At 41.4% G+C, this 23,322-nt stretch overlaps 4 protein-coding genes across 7 annotated transcripts in view; 3 read left to right on the top strand and 1 right to left on the bottom strand.

The window, feature by feature from the left end:
* Positions 1 to 5,715, top strand: part of myom3 (myomesin 3) — a 70,183-nt gene extending 64,468 nt beyond the window's left edge. For both annotated transcript variants that reach the window (XM_079503432.1, XM_079503431.1), the window contains exons 29-37: positions 705 to 812; positions 1,999 to 2,086; positions 2,299 to 2,337; positions 2,617 to 2,722; positions 4,493 to 4,656; positions 4,855 to 4,891; positions 5,035 to 5,057; positions 5,159 to 5,214; positions 5,383 to 5,715. In XM_079503432.1, the coding sequence (XP_079359558.1) occupies positions 705 to 812; positions 1,999 to 2,086; positions 2,299 to 2,337; positions 2,617 to 2,722; positions 4,493 to 4,656; positions 4,855 to 4,891; positions 5,035 to 5,057; positions 5,159 to 5,214; positions 5,383 to 5,652 (891 nt within the window). In that variant the 3' untranslated portion in view covers positions 5,653 to 5,715. The remainder of the gene's footprint in view (positions 1 to 704; positions 813 to 1,998; positions 2,087 to 2,298; positions 2,338 to 2,616; positions 2,723 to 4,492; positions 4,657 to 4,854; positions 4,892 to 5,034; positions 5,058 to 5,158; positions 5,215 to 5,382) is intronic.
* Positions 5,716 to 8,168: 2,453 nt separating this feature from the next.
* Positions 8,169 to 9,771, top strand: fabp10a (fatty acid binding protein 10a, liver basic). The gene is made up of 4 exons (XM_079503958.1): positions 8,169 to 8,281; positions 8,693 to 8,865; positions 9,455 to 9,544; positions 9,683 to 9,771. Exons 1-4 carry the CDS (start codon positions 8,215 to 8,217, stop codon positions 9,731 to 9,733), a joined length of 381 nt encoding a protein of 126 aa, XP_079360084.1. The 5' UTR covers positions 8,169 to 8,214; the 3' UTR covers positions 9,734 to 9,771.
* Positions 9,772 to 10,435: 664 nt separating this feature from the next.
* Positions 10,436 to 17,217, top strand: srsf10a (serine and arginine rich splicing factor 10a). 3 transcript variants are annotated; one of them, XM_079503066.1, is made up of 7 exons: positions 10,436 to 10,506; positions 10,970 to 11,136; positions 12,549 to 12,653; positions 13,581 to 13,684; positions 13,836 to 14,007; positions 14,099 to 14,149; positions 15,510 to 17,217. In XM_079503066.1, the coding sequence occupies exons 2-7, from the start codon at positions 11,072 to 11,074 to the stop codon at positions 15,775 to 15,777; spliced, it is 765 nt and encodes a 254-aa protein (XP_079359192.1). In that variant the 5' UTR covers positions 10,436 to 10,506; positions 10,970 to 11,071; the 3' UTR covers positions 15,778 to 17,217. The 3 variants fall into 3 exon arrangements, with proteins under 3 accessions (XP_079359192.1, XP_079359193.1, XP_079359194.1); XM_079503067.1 differs by lacking the exon at positions 10,436 to 10,506 and having other exon boundaries at positions 10,946 to 11,136; XM_079503068.1 differs by lacking the exons at positions 10,436 to 10,506; positions 12,549 to 12,653 and adding an exon at positions 12,912 to 13,222 and having other exon boundaries at positions 11,000 to 11,136; positions 13,589 to 13,684.
* A 78-nt stretch (positions 17,218 to 17,295) lies between these two features.
* On the bottom strand, positions 17,296 to 21,746 carry pnrc2 (proline-rich nuclear receptor coactivator 2). Its single transcript, XM_079503070.1, has 3 exons — positions 21,562 to 21,746; positions 20,674 to 20,893; positions 17,296 to 20,228 (listed from the first exon to the last, which is right to left on the bottom strand). The coding sequence occupies exon 3, from the start codon at positions 20,196 to 20,198 to the stop codon at positions 19,728 to 19,730; it is 471 nt and encodes a 156-aa protein (XP_079359196.1). The 5' UTR covers positions 20,199 to 20,228; positions 20,674 to 20,893; positions 21,562 to 21,746; the 3' UTR covers positions 17,296 to 19,727.
* Positions 21,747 to 23,322: the final 1,576 nt, after the last annotated feature.

Here is a 23,322-nt window from a genome sequence, read left to right on the forward strand (position 1 = left end):
GGATAGCATACTATTTTTCAGGTTACTTCAGGTTACCTGGATACCAAGTATTTAAGATGTAAAGACCAGAAGACCAGAGATATAAAGTTCAGATGTATTTATTATTCGTTACCAATAAATAAGTAAAGGTAACTAAAACATAAATCCATACTTACAGGAAACTCAAATACACATCAATATGAACACAGGAACTGAATCACAACAAACACTGAACAAACGCTTCACTCCTGCATAGTCTACATACCTCACTTACAAAGAAGTGGCTGCCTTTTAAAGGGACATCTGCAATCAGTGCAGGTGTGATCAAAGTCGATTTACTACATTCACAATATCTCTAATGTTATGTATTTCACATTCCATGAATCATTTTACTGGCATGTTCTACTTTTTATAAGTTTTGAATCCATGAGTTTACGGTCGCACAAACTCATTGGCTAACCTCATTGGCTAAGTGATCTGGAACTGTACTTCCAGATCACTACCCTGACCTTAACCATACCAAACACATATGGCCAATTCTAGACATCTGTAAAGTAATGCCTAAACACATAAACATTTTAACGTTACCTGAACTTCATTCGCCTGTCACATGTGGGTATGATACTGTTCAGGAGCCACTATCTTAAGATAATGCTGAAGATTATGACTGCATAGAGTGTATATTGTATAATTAGCATATGCGGTGTACCTCTCTTCCTGTTCAGGTAACAAATGTAACCAAGGACACAACTCTGAAATGGTCCAAGGATGGCATGCAGGTGGATGCTGTGTACGACCCATCATCAGGGATCAGTACACTCGTTATCCAACAGGTATGGTTATTTCTCCCCCGGTTCTATTTGTGGAGCTTATTATGTTGTAGCAGAGGAACGGAAGGGAAGGACATTAAGAGCTCAGGTGGATATGATCCATTATTTGAGATGGTTGCTGAGGGACTAGTGGAGAGAAGAGAAAGCAAGAGAGAAGTGTGGCTGTGTTGTGTGTGTGTATATCCATAGGGTTGTTTATAATAAGCACACCTCTGTGGTTTACTATCAAGTATTTGGGGATATTCCCTAGGTTACAGTGTTACAACCAATTAAGTTATCATGGTGGAAATATCTAAATATATGTATGTTGGTGTTTTTCTCTAGAGTTAATATTTCATAGTAAGTAATGCCCCATTTTTCACTTTATTGTACAACATTCTCACAAGAAATTGCAAAAATAGACAATCTACTACCTGGTAGTCTTTAAGAAAGTGAAAATTTTCACCTAACGTATAATGAGTCAATGACATGGCCAAATTGGGAGTAGGAACACCAGGTTAAAAGTGGTTAAGTCTATCGGTTCTATGAATATATTAAAAAGAATAGTTATGCACATCCACTTTGGTTGATGATGCTGGTGCTAAACTAAACATGAACATGTGAAAATAAAAGGACATCCGCACAGGAAACTGCTGCACCGAAAAGTTTAACGTGCAAAGGTTACGGAAGGCCACTTGATGGTCGAAACGTTGTAACCTTTGCACATTAAACCTTTTCGGACCAGCAGCTGCCTGTGCAGACTTCCTTTCATTCTGATAAATATTTAACCAATGAAAAGTATTAACTTTTTTCCATTTCTTGAAAAGTAGCAGTTTTGATTTTTAACATACAAACTTAATACCCAACATTGATAATAGAATAGTAAGTAGCCTTGCCGAGCCATGAGGCCCATAGGGCAGGAGCCTATCTCCTGTTTCTGTAGCGTGAGGCAGCTTGATGTACAAGTACACCCCCTGGACATGACGCTAGTATGTCGCAGGAACTTACCCCCAATCTAACCCTTGATGCTGAGTGTCAAGCAGGGAGGCACTGGGTCCCATTTTTAGAGTCTTTGGTATGACCCGGCCGGGGATTGAACCCCGACCTCCCAGTCTCAGGGCGGACACTCTAACCACAAGGCCACTGAGCTGGTTAATAGAATAGAAGAAGTTCTGAATGCATTTCTTTTTCATGATTTGGCTTTCCCCAGGTAACACAAGCAGAGGCGGGTGTGTACAAAGCTGTGATATCTGACGGGAGGGGAGAGGATGACAGCACCTTGGAATTACTGAATGAAGGTGAGGCATGACACTGCCATCGGGTGAAACAAATAAACACCATCAATTATTTTTTGCCACCATAACATTTCAATTTCTTTCTTTTGTCTTTAGGATTCAGATAGCGTATCACCTTGTGGCCTAATCCTGTGTTTGTTATTCATAGAGTTCCAACAACCATATATATAGCCTACAACTCTGTCTGGGAGTTTAATTATTCTCTCTATTTACAGAGTTTGATAAGCTTCTCCAATGCCTGAGCAAACAGTGCGGTGAGTTAATCACAAAGTCCTAATTTAGGAAACATTCATTGCGAAGTTGTATTATTATTTTTATATCAGGGGTGCTCTTTTGGTATGGAGCTACTACAACTAAATGTTACTTAATGGTTTGGTGTAATGGTTGTGATGTAATTAACTGAAAGTCGATGTAGGTCACTTTTGTCACCCAGATCCAAATATCCAAGGTGACAAATGGTGACATTAAAGTAGAATTCTTTTGTAATTCCCTCCATTACCATCTCACTCTCTGTCCCTCTGTCTGACCCACAGCATTGTCAGCAGGCCCGATGAAGATTCAGTGCAGCCCTGAGGGCTTCAAGCTCTACTGCTCTCTCAAATACTATCTGAACTACCTGAGGACCAGCTGGCACTGGAAGTCAGTCCATACATCGCATAGCTTTGATCCTGAGCCCAATTGTACTGTACGTGGCAGTGGTTCTCAAAGTGTTGTCCAGGGACCTGCAGTTTTAACCACCATAACCCATTATGTACATTGGCTACTTTGATCGGCAAATCAAGATCTTGAAAATGATTTGAACAATTTTTGAAACACATAATATTTTTCAGATGGGGGTTCGTGGCCAAATACATATTGTGTCCTTGCTATTTTTGAGAAACACTGCCAAGGCACAGAGACTTTCAAAATCTCATCCAAATTTAGTAAGCATATGAACAATATAAAGTGTCATCAGTACGGTGGACAGGCTTAGTGGGCTTGGTGGGTAACTTGATCCACTATCTTGTGGCATTGGCAATATAAAGTAGACTGAAAGTTAAGTATACAATACAATATGCATACTATGTATGGTACTGTATACATAGAGTATAAAATAAATGGCTATTCTCTGCACCCCTCTCTATACCATTAACTATGGTGTTAGGCGATAGCCGTTGTCCTTTTTAGCATCAACTCTGTCAATCATTGACAATTTGTTCCAGTCAAAGATTGATCTGTTCTGTATACTTTAAACTTTAGGATGTTTGTATAATCAGGATTAGTGCAGCCGACTTCAACCGACTACAGTATCTATTTCTGTATTTCATGTTGTTTAATGTCAGATTTGATCTTACCAGCTCGTTCATTGAGACAATTAGAACATTGTTACACAAATTTTGAAAATAATAATCTAATGCTGTTGTCTGCAGCCTGGGTAGACAAGAGCTGTTTGTTTCTTCATGCTGATACCACCCCCTGCTGGGAGTTTTAAGAATAGCCATGAAAAAAACTTCCTTTTTCAAAGCAGCAACAGAGCATTAGATTCAAGGTGATGGAATAGTTGTCGGTAATCTGATCATAAGTAACTATGGAAACACCTCTTCTCTCTGTAATTAGCTACTTTTTTCACCTGAGTGGACAGCTCCATGATTGATGGATATCTTTCTGCAGTCTGTCTATATATATATATATATATATATATATATATATATATATATATATATATATACATATACATATACATACACCAGTAAGACGCCTGAGGGCGAGAAGCACGCATCCGCCTCCTTGACGGCAGCCTGCTGGGCGAGCGATGGCGCTTTGGCATGGGGGGTCAGACCAACATGGAATGAATTCTGTACTGGCCATATAAGGAGCATGTCTTGAGTGTACAGTGTTTGATGAGGTCAGATCAACATATGGAATGTCAGAACTGGTCAGCTTCATACAGTATATGGAGATCTAAGGGTGGTAGCGGGGACATTCTCTTGAGTGTACAGGGTTTGATGAGGGCCCAGGTAAGGCCGGGCCTTAATTTTCGGGCCTGTTGAGAACTCTAGTTTTCACCGGCTGCCGGGTGCAGCTGCACTAATAACTTTGGGGCAGGCCCGTCAGGCCCCCCTTTATTGATAGGTTGAAAGTAGACTGACAGGAAATGGAGAGAGAGATGGGGGGGAAGATCGGGAGTCGAACCCGTGGCACGCCGTCAGGCTGGCTCGGCAGCCTAGGTGCCCGTATTGCGACCTGTGGTCGCAATACTTTCCCCCACTATACACCTATAAACCTGTGATGTGACCTGTGATAACGTTGGTTCTGATTCCATGGAAAAAGTTAAATGAAGTGAAGCTGCGTCTTTAGACTTAAGTCTCTTTGTCTCATTTATTGGAAGAGAAAAAAATACCAGCAATTTCCTTATTCCATTTCTTGCAGAGAGAAGAGGATTGACCAGGAAGCCAGATGCAAGCCCGCTACCAGTATGCAGAAAGTCTGGATTGAGGTCTTTAACCCCACTGAGAATGACCAGGGCAAATACACACTGGAGATGTTTGATGGCCAGGAGACACACAAACGCCATCTTGATCTGTCTGGACAAGGTTGGTGGAAGAAACATTTTATATATGTTTCTTCCACCATATGTTTCTTCCATATATATATATATATATATATATATATATATATATATATAATTGTTTTGTTTTTCTCCAGTATGCATTATAACTAATGTGTATTCATATGATTTAAATTAAGTTACATCATTTACAGATGCTTTTCTGATTCTCTATTTCTGACAGTCTTTGCTGATGCCTTGCTTGAGTTCCAAAGGTTGAAGTAAGTGCAGCATCTTGTATTCAGCATGACTTTCTGTGTTGACACAAATGGGGGTCAGACTTATGTAGAGGGATTAGTAACAACAGGGTATTTGCAGAACATTGTTTCACAGTGTAATGCCACTTTGATTTGAAACCCTGCAGGCAAGTGGCATTTGCTGAGAAAAGTGAGTAGAATGTGTTAATCCTCGTGCTATTCTGCTAAATTGATTGAATGATTATGGTGAGGACTTTAACAAGGATTAAACCTTACCCTTATTGTTTCCAGATCGGGCCAGGGTAACAATGGGTCTCCCTGATGTGGTGGCCATCATGGAGGGCAAGGTACAATGTTGTTAGAGATATAGTGCATATTCAATTATCTTAGATCATCTTTACGAATTGTTTAGCTGCTTAGTGGTGACACATTTTGTGATGAAACCAGTGTACATCTTCTCAAGCATTTTAGAATATACATTTATTATTCTTGTCTGCTCTTCCTATTCTATTTAGTCTCTCTGCCTGACCTGCTTTGTCGATGGCGACCCGGCACCAGAAATGTTCTGGCTCAAGAATGACAGAGAAATCACCAACCAGGGACAGTTTACCATCACCAAGGAGCCTAAGAGCACTTCTCTTACTATCAACAGTGTCACAATGGAAAACTCTGGCAACTACAACGTCTTTGTGCGTAACAAGCACGGCACTCAGACTGTCAATGTGACCGTGAGCATATACAAGCATGGGGATAAGCCTCCAGCAAACGCTGTGCAGTTTGATTAAAACAGCACCTCTCAGTCACAATGTTTGTTATTCGTGTGCTATAGTTTGACCTTCAATGAAAAGGAGAAACATAATTAATTTAAAAACATAATAAATAAAAATGGTGGGTTTGTTTATTGTGAGGATGCATTTAGCATATGTGCTTTTCAGACTAACTGAGGTTTACTCCGAGTCCAAATTATTACTTTCCATACTTTCCATGTCTATACATTTAACACCAGGCAATGAATATGCCAACACCATATCCAATTAATACACAGTCAGCCTGAATCTTTTGTTATAGCTATACCAGGAGGTTAGGAGGTTGGATTCATTAAGCCAATCTGCATGGCTTAATGGTTAATGCAGCCGATTACAGTACTTGCGCGCTTGCAAAAATGGTTTGTTTATTGTGAGGATGCATTTTTGCATAATGTGCTTTTGAGACTTTAACTGAGGTTTACTCCAAATTATTACTTTCAATACTTTCTAATCTATCTATACATGCACCATGTCTCTGTCTGTAGTCTGTCTGTATGTGTGTACAGCTGTAATGCACGTAACTCGAGAACCGTTCGGCAAATTCAACACACGCGCTCCATACCCCCACGCGCTCCATACCCCCACGCGCTCCATACCCCCACGCGCTCCATACCCCCACGCGCTCCATACCCCCACAGGAAGTGCACTCAGTGCAGTGCCTGGTGTCGAGTCGGTCGGACCCACGGTTGTCCAGTACCGCCACAAAAGGCCTCTGCCCGGGCTCTGGACAGGGCCTCTGCCCAGGCTCCATATATGGAGCTGGCCTGTTCTGATATCACAGCACTCCATATTTGGGCATGCCTGACACAGAACTCCATATATCTCCATATATGGGCATAAAAGGGACACAGACAGATGGGTGGAACGGGCACTCTGACATGCGGGTATTGCATAGCCGGGTGGGACATGGATCTCCAACTTCCGTCATTACCGACACAGTGCTCTACAGCCGGTCTAGTATCCAATTTATACACAGTCAGCCTGAATCTTTTGTTATAGCTATATGAGAGATAATGACCTGGAGGTTAGGAGGTTGGATTCATTAAGCTAATCTGCATGGCTTCAATGGTTAAACAATAACATACAGAACTGAGAACTGAGCATGTTCAAAATTCCAATTATGTTGAGTTCCATTTTATTAGAGCTTGTTAGACATATAGGTTTGAACTAGTACGTTCACAAAGACTTCAAAGGAAGAAACCCTGCACTATGCTCAAGGATTGGCCTATTCAAAGCTATGCTGAATAACATCTCAAATACTTTACTGTACTCTTGTGTGTAACTAATAAAGTTGCTTATTCAAAGTGATTATGGCCTAATGCCTATTACTATTATTGTTATTATTATCATCAATGCTGTTGCTGTTGTTATCCTAATTTATATTCGGGTAGAAATGTGAAGTGAAAGATTTGCTTTGTGTATTATTATGCAACCAGATATTTTGTCATTTGCTCTCGTCCAAAAAAGCAAAAACGCCTGCAGTGTCATTGACCCCTCCATAGTAGCCCAGACAGTAGAGTAGATCGGATTAACTTTTAGCCAATTCAACAGCACAAGTTTGCATAGGTTTAAAAATCAATCAAAATGCAAGAAAATGTATGTACCAAATGACATCAAATTGTTGAAGCATAACATATAATTTAGTATTATTTAAAGTTTAGTATAGTTGATGGCGGTGTAAGTGTAATAACATGTTTAGGCTTATTATATTTGAGTAATCTTGTGCCATCAAACTATACTAATTTAGAATATATTTTGCTGGCCTGCATTCACATGAATGGTAAATGTTGCATTGATAGAGACTTGTTCACTGTCCTTAACAATGTGCATCACATTCACACACTGACGACAGAGAATGCCAAGCAAGGCACTAATCTGCTCGTGAGCAGAACCCCTAGAGACCAGGGGAAGCCTGGGTTAAAAACCCACCCTTATATCACACATAGCCAGATCCATACCCACATGAGTGGCATGTGAAGGATTTGTCCCCTCAACAGATAATGTAATCTGACATCTCTACATAGGCACTGTTGCCACAAAACCAGAAGGTCATCAGTCAAATCTTTCTGTGTGGAGTTTGTAGTCTATGTTCTCTCTGAGTTCAAGTGGGTTTCCTCTGCTCCGGTTTACCTTCAATGCCCTGTCCCATACCGCAGGCATGTGTTCAGTCCAACCTATCCTGTATAAAAAAGGTTAATGAGAACGTAGTTAAACAGACTATCCCACCACGTTTAGCATTGGAGATTGTACAGCACAGATCACACGTGACATGGACACTCATATCCAAAATCATCATCCCTCTTCACTTGAAGTTGAGGTCAAGCCAAGCAGGTGCAAGTGAACGCTAGGTTGTTCAAACAGTGGGGATTACTCCAGAGTCTCTTGTTACTGATTAATCACAGTCCTGGGCCCCCCTTTCCCACCTTCTGATATAAGAAGGTGGGAGAACATTGGTGTTTTCTACATTGTGTTGAGCTTCACACAGCTGTCACAGCCACTTGCCCGCCTTGGTGAAGGAGAACCCGGACCTTTCTAGAAAACATGGCCTTCAGTGGAACATGGGAGGTATACGCCCAGGAGAACTATGAGGAGTTCCTCAAAGCAATGGGTGAGTTGACTCATAAGGTGCTACCTTAACGTTGCAAAGATTGGCATTAAAATAAAATATATAATTGGTAGAGCAAACCAAAGCATTTCTTGTGTTTGTTCACAGATAGCTTGAATAGCAATGACTTGGTATATTCGAACGGAGATCTGACTGATTTTTTTGCTTGATTGATTGATTACTTTATTAGTCAGAAATGTGGTACAGCACGTGGTAGCCTACAGTAAACGTAAGACTTTGAGGCTAAACGGATAACAAAAAAGTCCTGGGGACTTGTTTCCATTGTGGTCCTAGAATTGGATGTTGATGATGATCATGGGGATTAAACACCATTTAACACTTAAAGATGCCACTTTTCAGTATGTTGAAAAGTTGAACAGTGATTGATGAAGACTTGTGTTCTTCATTCACCAGGGCTTCCTGAGGAAATGGTCAAGCTTGCTAAGGACATCAAGCCGATTACTGAGATCCAGCAGACCGGTGACAGCTTTGTCATCACCTCCAAGACACCTGGAAAGTCTATCACCAACTCCTTCACCATTGGCAAAGAGGCTGACATCACCACCATGGACGGCAAGAAGATCAAGGTGCACAAATCTAAAAAAATGCACCACTGAATGCCACAGTCTAAGTCCACACTATTGATCCATAATGTATAAATGATAGATAAGGGTTCAGGACAACGAGGCCTTTTCGTGGAGGGGTCAGAATGAAATTTGGACTGTTTTTCGTCTGTGGTACTCTTATTGTTGCTGCACATCAACAAAATCAAAATGTTATTTTGCTGTCTTGTCTTTGAGTGTTACCAGAAAATATGAAATCATTACGGTTAACAACTCCACAGTATCTTTCTTTTATCTTCAAATCATTAAATAAGGCAAATAAAACAAATAAAAATAAATAAATAAAACAAACAAAGAACAAAAAGCCTTAATATGCCTTAGTATGCACGTTTTATTTCTGTGATGTGCTCAGGGGGACTGCCCATAAGTCAGTCATCCTGTTAGTCGGACCTGCTGCATGGCTGGTTAAGACTCACCCGTGCTGCGGGTTAAAAATCACCCGTGTCTTCCCGTGAGGTTAGGTTAGGGTTTGGGATAGTGTTGGTAATGGTCTGACGGGTGCTCAGGATTCAGGATTGACAGGATATTCACGCTCTGTCTCTGTGATCCCCAGTGCACTGTCAACATGGATGGAGGAAAGCTAGTAACCAACACTGGCAAGTTCAGCCACATCCAAGAGCTAAAGGGAGGAGAGATGGTTGAGGTAGGCCTTTCACTTTCCCTTCTTTGTAGGTCTATCCTAGATTTGTCTACTACACACATTTAAAGCCAAAACAAAAGATTGAAAAGCACTACATCTTGTACATAACAATGAATCGCTCTCTTATGTTTCACATTCCAGACTTTGTCCGTGGGTACCACAACTTTCACCAGGAGGAGTAAGAAGATGTAAACTTGTCAGTGAAATGGTTATTTAAATAAAATGTTGCTTATGAAATGTGCCTTTTGTCATCTTTATCCATATTCTCAATTAGCGTACATGAGTAATTGCAATCACAGCATCTCTACACTGTGACTGTGCACACCAAAGCTTGACACCAGAAATGCCCCCACCCCCAACTGTTTACTGTATACATTGTATTGCTACTAGTGTTGATATATGTCTTGTATATTATTATTGTATGTCTTTAAATGTCTCAATTAATTTAATACACAGGACCACAATGGAGCCCTCGATCAGGGCTTTTAGCACCATTGTATACTCATACTACTGTATTTACACTGTTAACTGTTAATAAAGTATTCAATCCATCAATCAAAACACAGGAGTATAGCTCATAGCAGTGGACGTGATTTTCTGGACCCACTGAAAGCTCTCCAATTCATTTTTCCCAGAGATTTACAAAAATATTGATAGCAATTATTTTAAACCTAGAATCAAGCCATCCAGGATTCTGGTGATTTAATTATATGATGGACATACTATAAATACCCTTTGTTTATTTAAACTTTTTTTTAAACGCACACACACACACACACACACACACACACACACACACACACACACACACACACACACACACACACACACACACAACTTTCTATATTAGGCAGTATTTTCTATCCGCTGCAGCTCAGCTAACTCACTCGTGGGTGTCACCGTTCTAGAGCATGCGCAATGGGATTTTCCGTGCAGTCCCTTGCACGTAGGCGAAGGAGGCAGAGGCACGCATAGATATATATAAACACTAGATGGCTCAAGGCGGAGTTTCTGACGTCGTTCACCCGGCAGCCATCTTACATCGGGGATACAGTACAGTATGTTCAATGGCAGCTCAAACAGAAACAGTCATAACTCGCTCAAATCTTGACGGATTTACAAACGGGTTGGTTTATTACAAACGTTGTCAACGTGGCTATGATTCAGGACGCTTATCTGCTTAATTTATTTATTTTATATGAACGTCGTATAAAAGCATATAAGTATGCGGACGTCTCTGACGTTTATAACAAACCAAACCGTTTGAAAATCGGTTGAGAATTGAGCAAGTTATGGTCATTTAAGAGTACATGCCCCATAGACCCAATGTTATGTGTCCCGAGGTAAGATGGCCGCCACGTAACGACGTCGCTCTCCATTGGCCAACAGCGCGGGTGAGCTATCTAGTGTTTATATATATCTATGGAGGCACGGACCAGTGACCACATAACGTCAGCCGCCGGAGCTTTAGGGCCGAATATCTTGAACGTTGTGTAAAAAAAATATAGAATTTTCGTTTCCCATAACAAAATGGCGAGGTACCTAAGACCTCCAAATACTTCTCTCTTCGTTAGGAACATCTCTGACGAATCCAGGTACGTTTGTTTGTACGCTGCTGCTTGCTTGACGTGACCAAGATGGCTAACGTTAGGATGGAATCTGAGTAACCTCCACTGCTCTCCTCCAGCCGTGAGCTGTGGTGCTGCTGCTGCTGCTGCTGTTGCAGTTTCTCTGTTGAAACGTCAAGCGAAGACACAGGTCAATCAAAGTGAACTAAAATAAACAAAACAGCCGTTTGTTTTGATTAATGTAACCAAGGGACCCCTGGCTCTTCTCTTGTACGCTGTCATGTCCATCGAACACCAGGCATGTTTTCAACCTAGCCCTGAAACATGACTGTCTAGTTTTCAACCGATGCTTGGTTTTTAACTTAAGTTTATTATGGAATTGAAACTAATGTAATCTACTTAATATTAAACTTCATCGTACTAAAAACCCTAACACGTTTCGTTTACACCCATCTATAATTCAAGAATGCCGAGCCATCAACCGGTGTGTCCCCAAATAAACAGGCTCCTTGTGGGGGGGGGGGGGGTGCTTACTTTGTGGTGGGAGAGACAGGTGTTTAGCCTTAAACAATAATTGATTAGAAATTATATATTAGCGCTGGCATTAAGGCTATGGAACTGATTGGCTTCCTGCCTCGCATGAAATGCAGACCAGCCTCTCTGTAGTGAAAATAAAAAATAATGTTTTACCTACTCACCAATACAAAGACGAGTTGTGTAATTAGAAAGCCTACTTTCCTTAGTGGATGCACTTTGAGCCCCCCACCACACGTGTAAATACACTTTTTGGCCAGAAAGCGATTTTGTTTTCACCAGGATTTTTTTAAGTTACTCCACTGCGTCCTCTGCCGATATAGAGGGTATGCACATGCATACAGTGAATGGCAAATCGAGTGGCAAAATTAGTGACAAAGTGAGTTTAATGTCGTTTATCGTCATTTGATGCAATCAAATACAACTTTTCTGTTCGGATGTATGGGCTGTCAAGGCCAGAAAGTATTTTTTTGCCACTCAGTAGGCGTTCCTGCATAACTTCCGGGTTTGATGATGATGTCACACGAATACTCTCTATTGCCAAGAGGAGAAAACCCTCATAGAGAAAAAATCCCTTTCTGGCCAAAAAGTGCATTTATACGTGTGGGGGGGGGCTCAAAGTATGCTTTCTAATTACACAACCCGTCTTTGTATTGGTGTTACTGTAAAACATTTTTTATTTTCGCTACAGAGGAGAGGCTGGTCTGCATTTATGCGAGCCCCGGAAGTCGACAGTAACATAGCTCTAAATGCGACAGCATTAGAGCTATGGACCAGAGCTAATGATATATTATGGTCTTAAAAATAGATGCTGGCACTAGCTTGTGTGTGGCCTACACACTGGGCTCTAGCGTAGTCTATCTGCTCGCCAGCAGAATAAATGTCCTTATTTCATGACACTTTAGGCCAGAGGATATACGCCGTGAGTTTGGTCGTTATGGGCCTATTGTAGATGTCTACATTCCACTTGACTTCTATACACGGCGACCAAGAGGATTTGCTTACATTCAATATCCTTTGTATTTTTCATGTTTCAGATATTTTGAGTGATATTTCCCCCAACTGATTGTAAATGTTTTAAATAATAACCCTTTCTTTGCAGTGGATTATTTAGTACTCCGATGCAGAGTCAACATTACATGTATTTTATTTCACAAATGTTTGGTCTATTGTATGGGATTTAATTTAAATTGTAATTTGTCACTTAGTATATTGTATGCAGGATTAAACATATTCCTAACTTAATATTTCTTCTGTTGTTGCCTTAGAAATGGTAAAGATACAGTTCTGGAGACCCCACACCAAAGAAAGTTGAAAGGCCGTGGTAGAGTAGATTCAAGCCAAAGACACCCAGGCACCAAGCAATAGTGGAATTGGAAAATAAAGAAAAGGCAAAAAGATGAAGATGCAAAGTGGAGGAAAGAGAGCATCCAGGCTTTCATTTGTCTACCAAAGGGAGGAAAAGCAAAGAGTTTATTGGGCAAAGACAAGCAGGAAACCAAGTTCTTCTGCCAAGCCAATAAAGAGCAAGCTGAAGGTCAAAGGTCAAGCATGTTAAAGGTAACAAGCCTAACTTTTTGTATCCTACCCAAACCACTTGATGGCTCACCATCTCAGTATTTGTCTTATGTGTCTTCAGTCCCAAATCACGAGTTGGCCTATTTGAATCAGTAATTGTAATCTGTAATTGTAGAAGTCATAATCTTCACAGTCAGTCTTTTTTTTTTTTACTTCAAAATCATTTGTATACATTATATAATATATATATTTTTTTGTTTTTATTGAACACATCAGCTCCATGTATAGATCTTGTCAGAATGGAGCCACCAGCCTGTATAGTTTGTATGTGCACAGAATTTTGTTGTCCCCCTCCCCCCTAACCTCACCCGAAAAAAGAGGGGAAAATCCCTGAGTGAGAAGCCTTAACAGTCCAGCACATTTGAAGATGTCCGGGATGCAGAAGATGCCCTTCACAACCTAGACCGCAAGTGGGTGTGCGGCCGCCAGATCGAGATCCAGTTTGCCCAGGGAGACCGCAAGAGTATGAACAGCTTTCATCCATGTTTCATGTCCCAGCAACATTGCATTTAACTCCAGCTAGATCACAGCCTAGATCACAGCTAGATCACAGCCGCACACACAAGACTAGATTAAAACAGGAAAATGTCCCCCTGTTGTCTTGTCCATTGTAGCCCCTAACCAGATGAAGACAAAGGAGCGCCACTCCCCTCGCAGTTTCTCCCGATACGACGACGGTGATCGAGATGATCGACACCGCCGCTCTCGCAGCCGCAGCTACAACCGCCGCAGATCTCGCAGCCCCTCTTACGAGCGCCGCCCACGGAGGTCCGAGAGCCCCAGAGAGTGAGTTAATCCTTTAGCAAGTGCAACTCTCACTGCTTGTTGGTTACGATGGCCATATTCAGATATGATGTTGTCCTTGTTTTTTCTGCAGCTCTCGATCCTATGGACGGAACAGACGCAGCAGAAGCCGCGATAATGACAGGTGGGCTAATAACTAGTTTTTTTCAAACACAAGTTACACAACCTGATGGCTATTAATTAATGGGGAGATAGTACACACTTTGTCGATTTAGTTTGTTACTAAAAATGACAATACCACCATGACAAATTATGTAACCGACTAACCGTATGTCGGAGGTTGACCTAAACCAACAACAAGGAACCATGGCGAAATCACCGACCAGCCGCATATACAGTGGGCCGTTCAGAACATTGTTTTTATGAAGCATTTTGTTGATGGAAGTAGAACATATGTAACTTACTACAATCATTACGTCTTGATGGTACTGATATAGTGATGCTTTGCTTTCACACTTACATGCCATGACAGAATCAGAATCCTCTTAATTGTCACATCACAGGTTTACAGGTATAAAGATGTGGGTTAAATTTGTTTTTGTGTAAGCTCCATCATTGTCTCCACCAGGCTGAAGGAAACGGTACACAACCTGCAAACTGAGAAATTGAGATGCCAATCCTAGCCAGTCAGGATTGAATATGAAATATCAGACAAATCTGTGTTGATCACATGACTATAGACAGAGATAATGTGTACCGATTGTTGTGATGTGTGATGTGTGATGTTTGGACAAAATCTGTAGTTGTAATATAAAAAATCACACCCGTGTGAACTGAGTGGTGTAAGGTTTTATATAGCATGATCAGCTGTGGTCTGACGTAATGTCTGACGTAATGAAATAAGGTAAGGTATTATGTAGCCTGATCAGCTCTGATCTGACGTAATGAAATCACACCCGGATGTGATTTCACAACTGGCTTTTTCTGTGCAGAGAAAATGACCATGGTTGCTACGGTCATCCAGTTCACCCGGGTGTGATTTAATTACGTCAGAAATTATTTTGAACATAGCAACCATGCTCATTTTTTTCTGCACACAAAAGCCAGTTGTAGGAGTGGTTTACACCACTCAAAAAATGTGTTGTGCAAACATTGGCCTCCTGGAGGCGCTATAAAGGGCTCATGTGAAAAATGCAGGGCCTTGGCCTCTAGACGCGTGTGTGCAAAGTTTGCACGCAGATCGGTCCAGTTCTAGAAAAAAAACACGAATCGGCCTATTATAACACCACCATGAGAATGATTTGAAAATGTTGGGTGGAATTTCTTCCTTGGCCTAGTGGGAATATGCATGTAAAGTTGCCCATGACAGGGCAGATATGCTTCTGATGTTCTGCTCTGGCATCCAGGGAGTGTGTGCACAGTTTCACATTGATCGGGCTAACGGTTCCGGAGATTTGTTGATCGTGGATGGACGGGCGTAGAGTATAAAATTCCTTTTACCATACACCAGTGTGGCTCCATGTTGTTTTTCCTGCTATGTACAGAGGCCCTCCCCGTGACCACAACAGGACACACCACGGCCCAGGATCCCGTAGTCGCTCAGCCTCTCACTCCCCATCCCCTGCCAGATCTAGACCCAAAGGCAGAAAAAGCCAGTCCCGGTCCCCAAGCCCAGCTGAAGACTTTCATCCTGCATCCAGCTCCCATAAGCAGAACTTGGGACGCTCACCATCACGTTCCTACTCCAGGTCTCCGTCCCGGTCTCGATCTCGCTCACGGTCGTGGGCTGGCCGCAAGTCTGGCGGCCATTGAACCCCACACTTCCAAAGTCCTGTCGTTCTTTATCTAAAGGATGTTTTGTGAAACGTTTTGAGTATGGTTTCAAATGTTCATGCCCACCATTGTTAATTGCTAGCTTATATCAGTGGTTCCCAAAGTTTTTCATGTCAAGGACCCCCAAATTGACACCAATTGGCCCGTGGACCAACATTTGAAAAGATATGCCAGGGAGTCAGGGACCCCCATAAGAGAACATTTTTACGGCTCTAGCAGTGATCATCAACCCATTTCATTTCAAGGACCCAGTTTGACATGCATATTAGTCTACAGACTCCCATTTGATGGCATTTCTATCTCTGGGACCCCAATTTATATTATAAAATCAATGTTAATTTAACTCTGTGTACAAATGGACCCTAACTGGACCATTTGGTTCCATTTGTACACTCGAGTTACAGTCCCATAAGGGTCAATTTGGTTCCAAACTATAATTTAGCTGGGGACTCAAGGACCCCTGGGGTCCCCAGACCCCACTTTTGGAACCACTGGCTTATATCACCAATATATTGGTTGAACATTCTGCACGGCACAAGAGAAAAGAAAGTCCTGGAATTTCCGTTAATGTTGTGTATAGTTAATTATATGTTGGATATAATGCAAGCTCCCGGAAGTGTTCTTGATAGGTTGTTAGCTATATCTGGTGACTTACGTACTGTGGATTTAGCTTGTTATCGTTTCAAAGATGGTTCAGTTTAACTTTGCCATTTAAGTCCTATTTATTATGTTGAGTTACCTTAAATCTACTCCCATTTTATTCAATATTATACATTATAGCAGCATTTTAAATTTCTCTTTGTTTTAGTTATTTCTCCAATGGAAAGAATAAGAACTAAAAATAGGAAAAAGATTCCACGTTTACAACCATGTTATATACTGCTGTATGTTATTACAGACCATTCAGTCAGATGTAAGATTTAACTTACCATCGTTTACGAATTTCTGCAATTAGTAAGGAATGGATTGCATTGTATGGAATGTAGCCTGATTTTTTTTTGTTACAGAAATCTGTATACAGTATTCTTTCTATTGCCCTATTTTTGTATTTTGTTACATGTAGTCCATATATTCAAAATATGCTGCTTTATTTCCTTATGTATGTACTAAATTAATTGACTCCCAAGTGTTCCTTAGTACTCTTATCTGTATTTTAGTGGTGTTATTCCATTGAAGCTTCAATACATGGATGCATTTGTATTTTTCATTTGCTGAGAACAGAAAACATTACCATCTCAAGCTGCATATTATGGATCGTTGACGTAAAAGCTGCACACCTAAAGTAAAGATCTGGGTACGCATCAAGAATTATGCTGTGTACAATGGATATGTAAAGATAATTACATTTAACCGTTTTGGAATATTGCGAAGTAAACTGACCTGGTGAAACTCAAATAAATATCAAACGGCGATGTACTTGTTTGTGTTGTGGTCTGCACTTATGTGAATCTATATATGCATCAAGAACATGTTAATACAGACAACCAGACAAAGGTGGGGGGAAGGGGAGGGGTTTATTTTTTTTTTAGCTTATTTTTGTCTTTACCAATTTAAACAGCATCTTAACATTTTTGAACATCTAATTAAGTACTTAGTAATTCTGTGGACATGGAATCATTTTTTCATTATTCATCTTCGGTGACATTTAACAAGTGGGACAAATTAACAGCCAATTTTGTTACAATTTTAGAATGAGGAGACTTTTGCATGCATGATCATTTACAAAACAATAGAAAACACTTTTTTACATAAAATAGTTGGGAAAACAGTTCATAAAAAGAAATGGACCAAAATCAGTTGGCAGTTGGCGGAAGAACAACATAACTGAAGGTGGGTTTCAGGTGGCTATGTGTGTTTGGTCAATGAGTAAGAGCTCTACCCAATGAAGAGGGAAAAGGAAGAAAAAAAACCTCAAAATGAGTCTGATAAGTTCTTTTTCAGAGTGAGATTCAACATAGGCACAATCAGGCTTTGTTAAACTTGTCAAGTGGTTGATCATAAAAAAAGCAAGCTTTCATAATGTAAGCACAATAAAAAATACATCCAAACAATTCATACATACAGAAGCCTCCTCCAAGGTCCAATTAAAGATTTGTTTTTTTGTTTTTTTTCTAAAAAATGTGCACTTACAGCATCTTTTCACCCTACACTGTTCATAATACAAAATAATAAAAACATTATGTGCAAGATCACTGGCAAGATTACACAGTGCAGGGGTATTGACAAATGCTATATGCAGATATTTCTTTTCTTTAACAAAAATATTCTTCAGCATTTGAAGTTAAGACATGTCCATAGCATGTCGTGTACATTCAGTGTTATTACTAAAAATACTTTGTCAAGCAGGCCTTCAAATTGTCCTGCAAAATGTACATATGCTACAGTATTTTAATACATTTCTTTATATACATGGCTCTTAACATATTTTCAAGCACTCATACTTTGTTTTGTCATTTCTAAGCTGGCAATTACAGCTCCCATTCTGCAAAGGAAAAAAAAATAGACAGCCTCAATAGAGGTTTGGTAAAATAAAAATAAAGACACTATAGATAGTCGATAACGCACCCACCATTAAGAGCGAAAAACAGCTTTTCAGCCTGTAACTCAAGACAACAAGTGCAAGAGGATAAATGGGGTGCAGGAGGCAGTGAGTGTCTGGAGATTGTTGGGATGGCCAACCCTTGAGACCCATGTATATATGTAAACACCAGCACTGGCCTTGCGCCTTACATTGTTGAGACCCTTGGGCCACATCATGCACTTCAACCAACCCTGCCTTCCCCACTGGAAAGAAGGCCTCACAGCAAACAGGACCATGACATGAGCTAAAGGTAGAGTGAAATTGGTGCAGTCACATCACCACCTGTCTGGTCCTCTTCCGCATTGTTTGCCATGTGGCGTTTCGACTGAGGGGGCTAACAGCACTGATTTGAAATTGGGATGTGACCCCAGGGACTCCCATCCAATTCGCCACTCGGCCAACGTGGTCGATATGGCACTAGTGACCACGCCGGTTAGGCAAATAGGAGGTGGCAAAAACACAGCTAAAGACATTGCTTTGGTTAAGTGCGACAGACTCATACACCTTTCGACTACAACACAAATGGACTTCAACACAAGTAACGCTATGATAGAGAACTGCGGGCCTTAGACAAGCCCAACTCCCATAGTGCAGTGCGCACAGCGCTATAAAAAAGGTACAGGAGTTGGGAGTCCAAGGTCCGTGTGCCATGGTCTCATATTACCCTTCAGTTTTTTTGAGGTTATGCTTGTGACCTGTATTCGCGACAGCTGATTCCTCTCCAGAAATATATCTCTGGTTTCCCTGCAGAATTGCAGGCGAGTGGCTTTTACATCCCAGATAAAAGAAATAATATATTGGGCCCCAAATAAAAATAAAAAATGCTACAAATGTGAGTGTGCTTTAGCACCAGATGCTTTAGAGGTGAGGTCCAAAAAGGATTAGCATAACCTATGTCCTATGTCAATGGAAAAGCATATCTGTCCACAGAAATGGACCGTAAAAGAGATTGAGCTCTACTGCTTACTACAATACCTTGCCATACCTGCTATTTGGGAAGAAAAGCTCACTCGACCTGCTATAACAGCCAACATAAAAACAGCAAAACAAAATAACGGAGCGCAAAAGTACAAAGGATATCCAGTTCGTCGTCAGTTACAGAAACTGTCTCGACTGAGAGCATCTTCCCCACCAGCAAGGCTACAGTTCTGCAATATTTGAAACTTTAAAAAAATGGTTGTGGACATTTGCAGTAGAATACTGCAAATGCCACCCAAGAGAACAAGCTAAAAATGTACTAAAAGAAGTACAGCACTGAGGCGTTCCTGGTGGGACTAAATACTGTCAGAGGAGTCGTAGTTCATGCATTGTTTTCTTTTTTCATAAAGGGCAAGTGCGGGGGTCCGTCTCAGGCCTGCACTTTGAGCAGGCTCTTCAGCTGGAAGGTCATCATCTCCCTGTTATCACAGGAGGCCAGGGCGAAGGGCACCCAATGGCTAGGGGGCTTGGGCAGCACGCTGGGCGCCGGTGGCTCGCTGAACTTTGCTCCTGCATAGCTCGGGCTGTCCTGCGCGGCCAAGAGGTTGTTGAGATGGGAAACTGCGCCCTCCCAGTTCTGGTCATAGTTGGTAGAAAAACGGACAGAAGCGTTTTTCTTCTCAGCGGCCGCGGCCTGCCGGGCCTCTGGAGACCAGGGGTAGGCTGTGCCCTTGTCGCTCCTGCGGTGGCCATGGTGGTGGATGTGGACTACTGTGGATGCTGCTGCTGCAATGTTTTGATCACGACCTCTTTGCTTGACCCGGCCCAGCTGGTGGTTCTTCTTGGGCAACAGGCGCTCAGGGTGGGACACTGGAATGTTGTACCTCTCTCCACCTCCCATGCTGCTATTCCACTGTGTCACAAGTGTCACCTGAACAATGAGAATAATGTTATGTCACCATCTATGAAGTGCACAAAAGTCTGTATGCACTCCTATCCAGTGCAGCACACGTCAACCTTTGTCCCTACTATTTGCACTCATGCACACATCAAATACAAAGTTGTACAATATTTAACCTATAAGATATCAGCTACGACACATACACACATAAATTGCACAGGTTATATACATATACGCATACATATTATGTGTGTATATGTGTGTGTGTGTGTGTGTGTGTGTGTATATATATATATATATCTCAAACAACAATAAACTCTAGTAGCAGGTCACATGATAAACCTGGCGGGCATAACAACAACAACAACTGCAGAGGCTTATGCTGCCTACGTGCAGAGCAGACTAGACAGTGTGGTCGGAGCCGCCCATCCCCCAGCCAAGCAAGCAAAACAGCAGCTTCCACTCAGGCACTCACCTCTTTGTTGTTGTTAAGTTGACTGCGCAGCAGCTTAATCTCTCCCTTCCAGTAGATCTCCAGGTCCTCGAAGTAGTCTTCGGTCTACTTCTCGCTGCACGTTTGTATCCAGCAAGTTCTGAAGTGTTCATGTGCCAATGATGAGCGATGTTTACCCGTGATGCCGAGCTGAACATTAATTCACCTCGACGCACGATGCTCCAAGAATCCGATGGCCTACCTACAGGGTTGAAAATAAAAATGGTTTAGCTAACTGTGAAATGTAAAGGTTGATACATTGGGGCTAGTGTATCTGCTAATTTTGTTCATTCGGTAAAAATTGATATTTTTGTATTATTCATTTTGTATCGTTATATATAAAACATACGCAATCGTATCGTTCTGACATTATAAAGACTCAAAATAATAAGGGAAATAATAAAATACACGAAGATGAACAAAGACACGAATACAGCAGGGACGCTCACACAATGAATTACCAAGTGCGTCATCGCACAAAAATTGAAACACAACAATGTCAGGTCTGGATATTGCAGTACCACATTATTACAACTATCATTATTAACAAAAAAACTCCCTTTGTCGTCGATGATCACAATAATAACACAATAATAAACGTTACATAAAGCGACTAATCCCACTGTTTGTGAGCCTGCCCTCGGCTTTGTCCCGATGAAAAACAGACGTCGTAATAACCGAGGTATTCACTGGTTATGACGAGCCAAAAACGTATATTTTGTCGGTGGATTCCTTTAAATCCATTACCACATACTATATGAATGAGTACGTGACTGTTTTACAGTAGTGTCTCACATTACTGTCTGACACCATAACAAAGAAAGGACGGTGACAATATGGCGACGGAGGCTCCAAATAAAATAAACTTACCGAATCCTTCAGGCTTTGGTTGGTGAAAGCCTCTTCGTCACAGAATGGTCAAATTGAACCTCAGAAATCTCAACGGTGGATGATGTTGAATTTATAGCAGCAACGCTATATTTCCTACCAATTTTCAAGAAACCTGGGCTTTTCCTACGGCGTTGTACAGTTGTTGGGTAACGTCAAATCTCTCTTCCGACTCCAATTGCGAACAAAATGGACCCTACAGAGGAGCTATGTAGCCGAGACCTGACCAATCGCGCTTCAGCTCGGAGCGCAGCGACCAATCCGCGAGCTCTAGTCGGACGCCATCCATGCCTGTTGCCAGACGGGTGACGTCAATGCCCTCAGTCCTAATTCATACATCGCCACGCGACGGTGTTGCTCGGAATAAAATAGCAGATCTGTAAAGCTCACACTGGGTCTCGTCCTTAGTCGCGAAATGGGATGCAAGCTTGTAGAGTTGTAGATCGTCTGTCATTGGCGCGCGGCACCCTCGTACGGCGAAACGCTTTCCCTTCCTTTGTTGGGGGTATTTCCTGAGAGAAGTGAGAAAATAACAAAATTACCCGCCCCGCCCCCCTCGCTGCGAACTTTAGAATCGACAACACTGCCCTTATAAAACGTATGTTATGGACAACTTGTCCATAACATACGTTTAAGTCAGGACAAGCCAATAATAGACACAGCTCTGTGTTATGTAATCTATACAGACGTGTTTGCACCGCACCGCTACTGATTAGACATTTGACATATTCACTGACTCAACTCATAGGCTAGCCTAGGAGAAAGGAAAAGGAACGGAAAGGAGGAGAAAGGAACAGGGCACCGCGACCACAAGCAAGCAACGTGTCTGTCATGATGACCTGACGAAAATATTATAAAAACTGTCCAAGTTTGCTCCAGTGCCTTCCTTCTACCGTTGATTGATTGATTGAAATATTTATTAACAGTTTGCAGAATTACTGTACAATTCAAGCACAACTCAATACAAAGACTGTTAACTGTGAGTGGACGACCCAATAAAGCATTACACTTGTTTACAAGAGGGTCCACCTTCAATTCATCAAAACATTTATAGACGTTCAAATATACACAGCACTTCTAAGTTCTACCTAGTGCATTGGCTTTCTGCAACATGCTGCATAGTGCATATAGTCTATCTATGTTTTAGTTTTCTGACCTGACCTGACCTCTATCATGGAGGTCAGGTCAGAAAACAAAAACAACACAACGCACGCCCTCTGCTCTATAACTGCATAGCAGGGGGCGCACTTGTAAAGATTTTGCTTTGGGTGACTAGTTTCTGAATTTTGCCTGTGGTGTATGGGTATAAGGTTTTCAAAAAGCTGTGCAAACGTTTATTATTTTGGTTTTCAACCAAACCTATACGTATCCAATATTTGAGTCTGTGCAAACAGACACTAGGGAGCGCGCCCAACGCGTTTGCACAGCTTTTTGAAAACCGTATATACCCATACCTAACACCACACTAAAATTCAGAAACTAGTCACCAAAAGCCAAATCTTGCTGGTTTCTTACAAGTCCGCCCCCTGCTACTATAATAATAACAATAAAAAACTCTATCTATTCATTTAAATACATTCCTCATTTGCTTGGACAGACATACAAATATATGAATACAAATGTATAAAACGTGGGATTAGTCTATCTAGTGTTTTTTGCAGTGCTTGCAGTGTTTTTCTTTTGTTCATTGGCCAATCTATCCCAGTGAGTTTCGCATGATCATCCAGGGCCATGGGTGACCAG

The sequence above is a fragment of the Electrona antarctica genome (assembly GCF_951216825.1).
Source record: "Electrona antarctica genome assembly, chromosome: 6".
NCBI classification, from domain to species: domain Eukaryota; kingdom Metazoa; phylum Chordata; class Actinopteri; order Myctophiformes; family Myctophidae; genus Electrona; species Electrona antarctica.